The following is a 12,835-nucleotide window of genomic DNA, read 5'->3' as shown; positions in this document are numbered from 1 at the left end:
GCCGTGCTGCTTTCTTCCTCCAGGGTCACTATCACAGCTGTTCTACATTCTCTCCGAAGCCCTTGCACAGGCAGGACAGCTGCATAAGGGCCCATCGCCAAGTGGCGGGATGTCCACTACTATTTTTATTTTCATGAGCGGGTTCCATTTTTTTTAACATTTAAGAGGCATGGCAGTATCTACAGATGTGACAATTATCCAGATGTATTTCACGCATAAATTCAAGTGAGTGGAATTACGTTTATTTAGATCAGGTTTCTTTGGCAGCGCTGCAGAAAGATACATCGTTTTTTTGTATTTCTGACAATAAAGCTGCATGAGGAGCGTCGTGTTAAGCTGTAGTGTTAAACTATACTTAGCTTTCCCATCTGTAACCATGGGAATCACTAAGAAACTACCACTTCAGGATTGATTAACATTTATTATTTTTTGCCAGTGCGTTTGTCACAAGAACAGGAATGAATGGATGGAATCATTTTTAGAAATTCAGGTTTTGATGCAAAGAAGATACCTTCCCTGCGTTTCCTGGATATGAAGTCTTTGAGTATTAATAACTTTAAAGTCATACATTGACCACTCACCCTGCAGGTTTATCCACCTTCAAAAAGGCCTGGATGACCAAAGGGAACTCATACTTGACTATGTACAAGTAACTGGACATGGCTGTGGAAAGGACATACAAACAATAAGTTACTATTTAACTCCAAGGACACTTACACAGTAATTGTCCACCTGTTCTAAGCATAGAATACAACCTCACCTCCAATGTTCTGCAGCGTGATGGCAATACCTGCCGCCATCTTCCCCGGGGTCCCAAAGGCCCTGTAGCCGAGCTGCTCATAGGCACGGATACCTAAACCACAAATTCCAGACAAAACTAATTTTATGAGTTTTTTAAATACATAAAAAACAAGGTCTAGGACTGTAAGTCGAATAACACTCATGAATTCTGACTTGTTGTGCAGCTGGTCATGGAGTAATCGGTGTTCACACAGTGCAATGTTAAATCTGACATTTAGAGGTTGGACAGGGTTTGATTAACAGTCCTACAGGAGAGAGGAGCTTTCCTAAATAACCTGTCAATGTGTGCAAAAAGCAAAGTGATCAATCATTTAATAGTATGTCAAACACAGAAGGTGTTTCCATGGATGGTTTATACTATAAATTGGTACACTGAGTGCTAGTAGTATGTGTACTGTAAACGGCAAAAGCAAACTCTACTTTTTCTTAGAAAACATAAATGTGGTTTGTCTATAAAAAGCGTCATTCTAATGTCAATGTCAATCTCTGACAGTGTAATGAACATATTCTTACATGAGCCTTAGTACTGTTGTTTTTTGGTGTTTAACCGGAAAACAACTCATACTTGAATGAGATAAATATACAGTAGAATGTCAGGAGAGGGAAAGCACACAAGCCATCATCAGAAACAACACTCTAGACCAGAATTGTTGCAACAATAGTGTAGCATCGAAGTACACCACTCACTTAAAAGGCAATACATTTCCTACTTTTATTTTAGAAATGCAGTCAAAAATCTCTGTGAATGGCCCAAAATCTTCAATATACTCCATGATCCTGGAATAATCATAATAATAATCTGCAGGCAATATTAAGCCTAAAATAAAGGAAGCGGTGATTGCTAGCTGCAGATGCTTTAATTAACTAACAAAAATATGACAAAAATGCTACATTGTTAATAAATACACTATCTTATGTTGTTGATTCTAACACATAATATGCATATTATCAGGCTACATACGTACCTACAATACCCGACAACTTCAGCAGTATATGGATGGAATACGACGAGAGGACTGCCACCACTGTCAGAAGTACCCTGAAACAGAGAAGGCAGAACCGACATTAATGTATATTACACGGATACAGTACTACTTCCTTTTCTTCAACTTCTATGTTACATCGCACATTGGCCTGCAGGATATTTACACAGCTGCAGCAGAGGCATACATTGTGTGCATGCTGGTGCATAGGAGAGTAGAGCCCCTTTTGGCTCTGCTTTACCCTTTATTATGTTGTTCCTCAAACTGAGCCAAGGAGGGGACCCTGTCAGCCTCACTGCCCTCTGACACAGTAAGTAAGCACACATAGGCACACACACACACATACCAGATGGACAATTGCAATAAGAAGCGTTTCCAACGCAACGCTGAGATAGATAGAATGAGGGACATCCTCTGTTAAGATTAATCTTCTCATCTTTGTTCATCGGTGGTGGAATTACAGGCACAGCAACAACCATTCCTTGTATTTGAGTGGACAGAGACTCATATTCGCTGTTTTTGTTTGGCATGTTGTGGCTCTGTCTCCAACTCTCATTCACTTCCACCCGGGCTGGGAAAACCTTGGTCTCACTGCCCCCACCTGCCATCCTCTAACTGTCCACCAGATGCCCTCAGACTGTGCTGCGGGTCCTGCTCACCTCACGACCCTTCACACCGGTACACCTGTCGCTATTTCCCTCATCCACTGCGCCTGCTGGCCTTCGCCCTGCTCCTCCTGTGTTACAGATGTGGATGTGTCATTTTATTTACTGGATTATTACATTTCTGTAAGAGATTTCTTATTTGTGCCAATATATTCTATTGTTGCTGTTCCAAGTGAAGATTACGAGCTAGAAAGAAACGTGGGGCCATTTTCATAAGGATTATGAATCTACAGCTCTGGTTACATTAACATTACGGTATGATTTTGTGATGTACTGTGTATGACTCCTTTTGTTCAGACAACATTTTATATTTTTTGCTTTAGTTTCTTTAATAAAAAAAGAGTTTTGCAGAAGAAGTTTTCATGTTTTGGTATTGAAAGCCTATAAAATTAAACGCTATTTGAAATGAAGGTTTTTGTGAATGGGTCCCTGATCTACTGGCTTTCCCAGACCCAGTCCACCTCGTTCCCACTATTTACTATTTTCTTTCCGCTTTTATTGTTACCAAAGGTGACATTAGCTCTCTCTTTCTCTAGGACACACACTCCATTCATCTCTCTTTTTGGAAAAGCCAGGCCGCCGTCTGTCAACTGGCCAGTTAACAGGTTTTTTGTTGTTTAGGGGGGTCGGAAGGGGGTCAAACTATGTGAAAGAATTCTGGGCTGACTTGCTGTGGAGGAGTTAGTGAGTCAAGTGGCAATGGAAGGACAGATTGGCTGACAGTCAGACAGACTGACACAGTTCCCTGTAGCTCCGCCCACATCGCTGCACCCAGTTGCATTCCTCGCGGGCGAAGGCCACTGACCCGCTGAAGCCTCTGTACCCGCCAACACAAATCCATGTGGTGTGAAACATGGGGTAAAGTGTAATAAAGGACTTTCCTACATCAGAAATGATCTAGTTTGAGATCATGAGTCCCATGGGATTGGATTCAGAGTGTACCCATTGCCATGCAGACCATCAAACACAGCTTTTGTTCACCTAATCCCTAATTATAATTATAGATTAACAACACCAAATTCTTTTGAGAAAATATTTGTAGATATATGGTTATAATTCAAAAAGCATTGACGATTATGAGCAAATGTTGACATATGTGGAGTCAACTGAGGTGGAGCAAACTGATCAACACTCACAAAAGGTAAAAGTGAATAGTTTAGATTTTGTTAAGAAGATTTCTGCAACACACAACCCATCAGCGGAGATGAATGGGAACCACCCATATAACAAAAAATAAACAAGACTATTTTGTTAGTGTTGGTGTTTCTATTTTAAGATCGTTGGTCCCCTACAGCAGGACCTGAGGTTCAAAATAACACCGTTAGGAAAAAACAGATGAAACGTTTTTTGAAGGGATTACCAGCCTAGAAAAAATGTGGGGAAAAAAAGATAAATTGTAACTGACCCTCCCTGTATTCTTAGTAGCTACTCCATTGTTTTATAAAAGATTGTGCAGATATGCACACAAAGACACAGCCTTTCATCCCCAACAGGGCGGAAAATACCCGCTAACGGCTGCATTCAGTCACGTACCGTCAATTCGCACGGGAGTAAGCGACGTGTGTTTTGTGAAATGTGGTTCAGTTAAACCCGCCTTGGTGTCAAAGACACACAGTCACACAACTCAGCTCAAAATAAGAAGCTTTCTGTAACATGTGAGAGAAATCCTGACATGACTGCCTCACAAAATAACCCTGGTGGAATCTTTTGGGGCAGCGGTGGCTGTTAAAACGAGCTTTACATTTCTCCCAGATGGATCGAACTGTTAAGAGCTGAGATTAATCTGCTTTCACACCTCTATGTTGTGTTGACTTTCTGTATGAAATGAATAAACTCCCTGTGGCTTACAAAGGGGGAGCGCAACACGCTTTTCACCATGACTACAAATCCACTTTAAAAAAGCCAAGATCTATACAAGCATCCCAAACACTGTTTCACCTCTCACTAATACTATATGTATTACATTTTTATTTCACGGGATGCTTAACTAACAGCAGTGCTGGGAACTATAAATCCTGACAACTTAATCGTTCTCCGAAAAATCCTTTGCTCAGACAGTTTCTGCACCAGGCACCTTACAATCTAGCACTAGCAGAAGAAGGTGTTGAACAGGGAAACGAGGAAGGGAGTGTGCAGTGTTAATGGCAGAGCCATCTGGTGAGATTGCCCGCTGGAAAAACCCGCCTGATTATTCTTGAGAAATATACAGATTACAGCTGGAAGCTTCATGAAAAAAAGTGGAGATTCTAGAATCAGTGAACACATGATGGAACAAAATAAGCACTCAAACCACATCAGCCCAACACAAACCACTAATAGGTTGGATTCACGTATTCATGTTTATGCCAATCCAGCCACAATAAATCAATAAACATCTGGCCGACTAGATCTGCTCTGGCAGGTGGCAGTTAATTCAGGCAGGAGAATCTAAGACTAATTAGATGGCCAACAAAAGTTCTGGAGAACTTACACGCAATTAAATGGTGGCGCTTTCACCTCCTAAAAAGCAGCTACAAGCCACTAAGTGAACTCTAAGGGCAGGATTTAATTGTCAACAAATACCATAAAAACAGCAAAGGAATCATGAGCACTTCTTGCAGCCTCAAATGACAGAGAACCTCCAGCGAATTTAAATATGGCAGAAAAGGCATCTGCATTCAAATAGAAAACCTGGAAGCCGCAGCCAACGATGACGTCATTATCCTGACAGACCATTCTGCTGCAGAGGGTTTGATACGTTTAAGCTCCTCATACGTACAATACTTAAGCCCACTGGTTCCAGGCAGAGAATCAAACACACAACTGATCTCCTTTTCTTTTTTTAATGAGTGTGAAAATGAATCCCAGTATCGTATTAATCTGGGCCTTAATTTATCACACCAATGTACACTGTGTCAGGAACTACAAGACAATTGTAATACAAGAAGCTGCTATTTAGATTTTTTGACTCAGACCTCCGATGGAGACCATATCCGTGAGTCCCTCCCCTTATCTGAAATCATAGAGTTACATTTGTGTTAGAGTGTATCGAATGCGTTTGGAATCTTACAAAAACAAGACGACCCCTGTGTTGGCCATGGCGTATGCCAGTCCTAGGATTCCACTTCCCATGATCGCATTGCCAAGGTTGAAGACAGACATCCCGAACGAGGTTTTCCCCTCAAACTGTAACCGAGGCAAAAGAGTGGAGAGGAATGAACATGTTAGATCATCAGATAGTGTATGCAAGTATATCCGTCTATTGAGGGAGGTTGAGTTAAAGAGGTAAAGATAAAGATGTATTGATCTTACATCTGTAAAGCGAGGGTTCTTCTTGTCCTCCACGCCTGATAGGAACTCCTGCCCCTCTGGGAGGTTGGCCTCTGTGTTCTCAGTTCTGTGGGGAGTAATGGAAAGAAATACTGTCAAAGCACTACCATAAGCACTCAATACTCACCATAACCATGTCATTTATTTGTTCTGTAGAACAAGCTTTTGTTAAGTGTGAGTTACTCTACCATGCAGAAGACACAAACTCCACAGGAACGCACACTATGAGACAAGCACATTCCGGGTTCCTACCTATCATTCTGGGCACTGTTGGGTATGTTTCCCCTACAAGCAGTGTAAAGAAAGTCCATCCATCACCCCACGAGAGCACAAAGTGGAAAAACAACACCCTGAGTCATTAGATAGTCAGGCAAATTATGAAATGAAGGGACCATCTGTAAATGATCATCTTCATCTCATCTCATCTTAATTAACCAATTATTAAAGGACACAAAAATACACAACCAGCGACATGGTAATCAGGCCTTTAGCCTTCGCCATTATCCAGCAAACATCAGTGTACGGTGAGTGAGCAGGTAGAAGGTAAATGACCTGGCAGTTTATAACATGCCATATATGTATATCCACATTGCATTTAGATATTTAATTTGGGCAATGTCTTTAAAATATTTTCATCCGATTTATAGAGAATTCCAGCTAAATATATCACATTATACGTATCTTGCTTCTATAAGAGTCGGGTCGCTCTAATGTTGAAGAAGTGAACATGAAGATTAGTAAAGCACCAGGCACATACACCCAACATGTGACAACCCTCCTATTTCCTTTGATGATCTGTTAACACATGGGATAAAACGTGATGTGGCGCACAAAAGAAGAGCACATGGCACATTAAGATAAGAACAGCCAGGGAATCAAATTGCGTTTCTTAAATAGCTGCAAGAATAGCGTAAAAAAAGATGCAGATTATCCCACAGATCTGAATACGTATGAAGGAAATTATTTCACTCCAATTGTTTGTCAATGGAAGGGTTTTCTTTACACTATGAGAGTTGGGCTTGAATTGGAAGTAGATATCGAAAATGTCCATTTATCGCCATATATTGAAGGGTAACGCTTGCATAAAGATAGGACTTGATTTTTGCCAATAAACAATGGAAATGAAAAGCCAGGGAGGATTATACTCACTTTTCACTTGTGTCTGCAGAAGGTGTGTTGCCCGATAACGACATCTCCTCCTCGTGGCCTTTCCCATTAGGAATAGCATTTGCCTCAGCGAGGGCAGTTTCCACAGAATCAGCTGGTTTATCCCCACTCATATCTGCTCTGGCGCCTGCGTGTGTATGTAATACGGAGTCTGTTTAAAAGAGCCTATGAGGCTGTGTGAGTGACTGGATGGATTTGTTCTGTCCTTCCCTGGGATCTGTTGGGCAAAAAGACAAAGAGACAAAAGAAAAGAAATCTATTACTGTGACATTCTGAAAAGCTGAAATCACAAAATGTAAAGATTTGGGGTTTTAGATGCACACTAGAATGACCAAAGTACCAAAGTTCAATGAATATTAGACACTTGTGAACAGACCACATACAAACATTGAAGGCCCTGTATATCCACAGATGGGATTTTATTTCCCCATTGGATCTAATTGAGTCCCTGTATCTCCTGATGACTTAATTAACTGCTAAAGCGAAACAAAGTGACGCTTAATCTTTCGTATTGTACCATGGAACACCTTACACTACTACTACCATCATTTCTTTATTCTCTGTGTTACATCTATCCAACAATCTTAATATTAGGATCCCAGAATGTCGTCTAAAGAGGATCTGAATTAAGAATGTCATCCTGTCAATCCTTTGGATTATAAGAAAAGATGAGAAAAATGGGACAGTTTGTCTTGATACATAGGAGTTTCAGCTGTTTCATAAGACTCAGCATAACAGTTGCTTATATTGGGTGCTAGGGTGCTGTAGCTGAGTCAATACAGCAGTTGAAAGTTAAAGGTTAGATTTCCAATTCCCATGGTCCAAATGAAGCATCCCAGCGAGACACTGACATCATCCCAACTCTCCTAAATCCTGAGGATGAGTAATATGCAGAGGGAAGATTAGCTATAAATAATTAAAAAATGGCATTGACTACATTGGTACTGGCAATGCTTTCTTAGTTTCCAAGAGGCATGTGGGAAGACGAAGGAATCTAGCATTCAAGTGAGTCTGTATCTTCCTTAATGCCCAACCAAGACGTGACTGAACTCTAAATCACTCTACAAAAAGGGATGTCGAGCTTGAAAACAAAACTCTTTGCAACCCTATTAAAACAATTAAGTGACCAAATTACATATTGCAGTCGTGGAACTGGCGACTTACGAAAATTCTGACCAACTTGGCCCCATTCAGACCGTACTACAAAAAACATGTCCATACTGACAATAATGTATACTAGTGACTGTACTCTAAATGAATACGAATGGATGGAAATAACAAACAAATTCTCTCTCCCAACCTCAAAAACCCCAAATCCTGCATTGTAAATCAAACTATAGTGTTGAAAGTAAATCCAATGAATAATCAACACATCAACTGGCAGGCCTACGCTCGGGGGAAGCAGGCTTTCACTTAACGGTGACACAGTGGGCTTCGCGTCAGGCCTCTATTCCCTGGGCATCCTGCTGCTGTGTCTCAGCTGACCAGCTGACTTGTAAGGCCCAGAAAGGACATGTATCTCCTGCATGCAGTTGACCAAAGGCCTCTGTCCAGCGGGCCCTGAATACTCTCCTTTGCTGTGCTGCATTAAACAGCAGTAGAGGCTTTGACGGAGAGCCCGTTGGGGGCCATAGAGGAGGAACACACACAAATGTTGGGATGAAAAGAGAAGAACCAGCTTGGACCAGCTAAGAACCAGTTTGAGCCGTCCTTGTGCCTTCATTTTACTGCTTGTCACTTTCCTCATGGTTTTCTCTTTAATTGAGGAAGGTTCAACCCAACAACAATGCTCAAAGCGTTTTTTTCTGCACCATCATTCCTGGCAACCACTCGGTGTTCCCTTTCTCCCTCTCAGGCTTCTTCCGCTTTGCCGCTTACGCCTTATAATTGTAGCTTTTTGTCATATTAATTCATCACATCAAACGCAGTGTGAGGCCATGAATACACCCCCGGTCTTCGACTTGCGGTCCTATGGACCTGTCCTACCAACCACGTTGCTGTGAGCTCCACTACGCAGCCAAACCTCTCGGTGTCTCCGGCTAAAGCCGGCCAACGTGGTTGGGCAGCAAAGCACAGTGCACAATGGCACATGTTGTGCGGTTTCCTGGGAACGGGTTCGGAGAACAGTGCGACTATTGTGCCAGCCATCATTATACTGCAGGGGCCCCCTTGGCTGTAGTTCGCCAGACCACTCGAGAGGCTGAAAAGGTATTTCACTGGACTCTAGTTGAAAAGACGCCACCTTGGATTCAGCAAATGCCCGTATCCTTTATTCGTGCACAGTTGTAGCTGGGTCTGCTGACGGTAGCAATGGCATAGGCAGTGCCCGTCCTCGGGGTACAAATCACTGCACACAACCACACTGCCACTCAGGTTGTCGACCAATCACGAGAAAGTTAGGGGGAGCGAATTAAAGACAATTGGGCAATTGGACTGTCCGGCTACAAAGGGGCCTCTATAATGGCCTCAAGTAGTGAAGCTTTCAGAAGACCTGATTGGACGTTGGAGTTATGGCTCCTACAATCAATATATTCAATAAAATACATGACAATACATGACATCCTTGGAAGTAGTTGAGTGAAATACACACAAACTAGGTCAGAGCCTCTTGTTTTTAGAAAGCTTGTTCTACAGTCCTCCAAGTTTGAGGCAAATGAAAGTAAAAAGGAAAATTCCCTCATCTAAAAGTAGGACAAAGCTTTTGCAGCCGATTTAGAAATTATGTCAGAAAATATATATATTCATAGTGACATATTGCAGACTCAGCTGAAGACGTGGATATGGATCTCTTATAGTTAGGACTACCAATTACTACCAAAGAAAATGGAGGAGATGAGAAGATGCACAAAGACAGAACACCAGTTACCACAGCACCATGGTGGAGTGAAACAGAGCAAGAGTTGTGTGTCCATGAGGAAATGCTCAGTAAAACTGAAATCCTTTCCTTAACAAAACATCTCCACATGATTCATTATATCTAATACTAACACTTCTCAGGGGTAGACGTACAGTTTAACAACGCTTTATGAAAGAAAATAAAATAAAAGGACCAGATGGAAAAATGTTATCGCACTGGTATCCCATCTTCTGAAACCCAAGCAAGAGTTAATCCCACTTTGTGATGCTCTGGGTGGGAGTAAATTAGTCTTTTCACAGCAACCGCAGAGGCTGTGTTTATTCAAGCCCTCATCCAAAACAGCACCTCAGTTTGCCAACACACAGCGAGTGCATGCGCCTCAGTTCGCTGGCTCTGACGTAAACAACTGCTGAGAGACGTCACCCCGAGAGGAGGAAAGAAGCAGAGCAGTGCTGTTCCTCTCGTTGTTATTCCTCAACTGACACCTGAACCAATGAACGCAGCGCATGCTGATTCATCCTCCCTTGTTGCTCTGCATGTGTGCATTTATTGCTGATTCAGTGAATAATGCACTGTGTGTGTGTGTGTGTGTGTGTGTGTGTGTGTGTGTGTGTGTGTGTGTGTGTGTGTGTGTGTGTGTGTGTGTGTGTGTGTGTGTGTGTGTGTGTGAAAGCAGTTTATGTAATGAGTATTCTCAATGTGTAATACTCCCCCCTCTGTCACTACTTGATGACAGTCTCAAAGTCCTGCGGCCACATAAGCTTCCTTAATTGAGTCTCTGCTGTAATTTTCAGAGACATTTAATCTGCTTAAGAACATGTGGACAATCAGTGACTGTTTTTTACACCTAGGACTATGGATGCACTAAAATCAGGGCCAGGCCACTTTTAATGCAGTAAATAAGCTTGAATACCTTATTTCTACAAATGGGATTTTCTTCAAATCATTTACAGCACCATCACCTTAATGGAGGTCATCTGAAACGGGGAAAAGCTACTTCCCCCCCCATAGCAATTCTGAAAATTGGAAATAAAAATGAAAACTCACTTACGAAAGGATTTTTTTTTAATGGCACTACAGCACCCCGAACCTAATTCCTCATCCTCCCTTTCTGGCTGTGAACAGGAAGAGATTTCCAGCAGATTAGGAGATCACACATGATCACAATGTCACCGATGAGCAGCTAACAGATCTCTCCGAGAACATTCTTAGTGTAAAACAGTGAGTCGCAGAGTCGGGATGATAGACGACGACACATCATGGCCCATCTCCCTTGGGCAGGAAATCAGGATCAAACCGCTCAGGTCACTCCACACACTCTCGCTCCTGTGTAAAAATAGCTGCAGAGGAGTGGTAACCCCTCCACCATGTCACACTCGTAGCTGTGTGTAAGTGATGCTGTGTGTGGGCCACCACGCACTGCATCCAACAGCCATCTGCCCGTATTCTCCCGTCGGATGAATGAAATGTCCAAAAAAGCTCCAGGCGGAAAATACAGTTATGGAACAGAGATGTTTGCGACGTGAGCTCGTATGACACAAAAGCATGGGCATGAAACAACACAAGAGGAAATCCTTTCTAATAAGAATCAGGGTGCATTATGGGTGAATGTGGCTGAACTACGGGGCAGTGGTTTGTTCCAGCGTGCAAATACCAATTTCTTTCAGCTCGGATTTGTGCCTCGGACAGTCTTCCTCTGCACAGCAATGGCAACAAAGGCCCCTGGGTAGCATAGTTTTTACAGCTGTGTGTCATATCAAACAGATACAAATCTGCCGGAAAGTTGAACTGCTTACAATGATTGACACAACGTAAACCTTTGAGGGTAAATAAATTACCCGGAAGGGGCTTCCATGTCTCAAGCATTTCAGCTAAGCAAGAGCTCTTCTCAGGTGACAATTAGGTGAGGTGACTGGCCGCCACGTTTTAATGACAAAGGCGAGATCTCCCTTAAAGCACCTTCGCTATTCCCCATCTCTCTCCTTTCGTTATTTCATGTCATGCCTCTGGTGTCGGTCAGAACACGTCCTACAAAAACAAGTATTTTTTTCCCTTTTTTTTCCTTTTATGAAATTCCGTATTTCATAACGTCCACAAACTGAGCAGAATGATGTTGTAACTCTGTTTCTCTTCCTTTCCAGGGTTGTCTTGTCATCTCCCTGTCTGCTGGCGGCCCAAAGAACGGCTGTGATTAGCCAGCGGGGAAAATCTCTCACTGAAAGATTTGTGTGTCAATTTGTGACATGCATCCCATCTCCAGGGTTCTCATAAGCTGTTGTGAGATAGACAGAAGGATCTGTTCAGCAGTGCATCTACATATCCACTGCGATGAGGAAGGTGATACCACACAGTGAGTAGGTTTGGGTATCGTTTGAATTTGAACGATTCCGATTCCGATTCCGATTCCTTGTTTCGATTCCGGTTCCCAGCGATTCTCGATTCCGATTCTGAGGCAGGGTCATAAAAGTTTAAGATAGTTTAAATGAGCTAAATAACCAAGGGTCTTTCTGAAGGAAATAGTCTGACTTTCTCCATCAATGTTAATTCTATGAACTTTTTATTAACTTGGGAATTTATAACAGGGCTGTTTAAAACTACAATATAAATATCAAACTATGAACTTAAATATTGTATAAACATTATAAATTATGAATATATTTTAACAGGGGTATACTTTCCTCAAGAGAGCTTTATTTTTGAAACCTCACAAAAACACATTTACACATGAGTGTATGATACTGCAGGTACTTAGTCACTGATTGCTGCTGGGGGGAAATTTATAAATAAAACCAATCCTTTCAGCAATACTTTACCCCCCACTAGGACTATAAGTTATTATTCCAGTTTTGACATCACAATGGGGGTCAGATTTTCTCACATTGGTATGCACAGACCTCACGATCGCAACGTGCGCGATGCGATCCCAGCTGGGGACTGCTGGTAATAGAATGGGCTTCTGGTTTTTAACCCTAAATCTGACCTGATTCACATAGCTATATTTTACTCCATTTCACCCACCGGCCAGGCTAATGTGAAAAATGACCTACACCCTG

The 12,835-nt window shown here is 42.1% G+C and overlaps 1 protein-coding gene across 6 annotated transcripts in view; it reads right to left on the bottom strand.

Annotated features, from left to right (window-relative positions):
* The window catches only part of LOC119229943 (sodium-coupled neutral amino acid transporter 3-like), a 33,658-nt gene that overhangs the window by 11,552 nt on the left and 9,271 nt on the right, over positions 1 to 12,835 (bottom strand). For 5 of the 6 annotated variants that reach the window (XM_037490816.2, XM_037490817.2, XM_037490815.2 and 2 more), the window contains 7 exons: positions 6,908 to 7,142; positions 6,011 to 6,043; positions 5,741 to 5,825; positions 5,499 to 5,614; positions 1,767 to 1,840; positions 761 to 853; positions 582 to 663 (listed from right to left, as the gene is read on the bottom strand). In XM_037490816.2, coding sequence (XP_037346713.1) covers positions 582 to 663; positions 761 to 853; positions 1,767 to 1,840; positions 5,499 to 5,614; positions 5,741 to 5,825; positions 6,011 to 6,043; positions 6,908 to 7,038 — 614 coding nt within the window. In that variant the 5' untranslated portion in view covers positions 7,039 to 7,142. The remainder of the gene's footprint in view (positions 1 to 581; positions 664 to 760; positions 854 to 1,766; positions 1,841 to 5,498; positions 5,615 to 5,740; positions 5,826 to 6,010; positions 6,044 to 6,907; positions 7,143 to 12,835) is intronic. The other variant, XM_037490821.2, reaches the window with a different exon arrangement.

This window comes from Pungitius pungitius, chromosome 8 (assembly GCF_949316345.1).
Source record: "Pungitius pungitius chromosome 8, fPunPun2.1, whole genome shotgun sequence".
NCBI classification, from domain to species: domain Eukaryota; kingdom Metazoa; phylum Chordata; class Actinopteri; order Perciformes; family Gasterosteidae; genus Pungitius; species Pungitius pungitius.
Note: the sequence above shows the minus strand (reverse complement) of the source record. Positions and strands in the feature narration are given on the sequence as shown.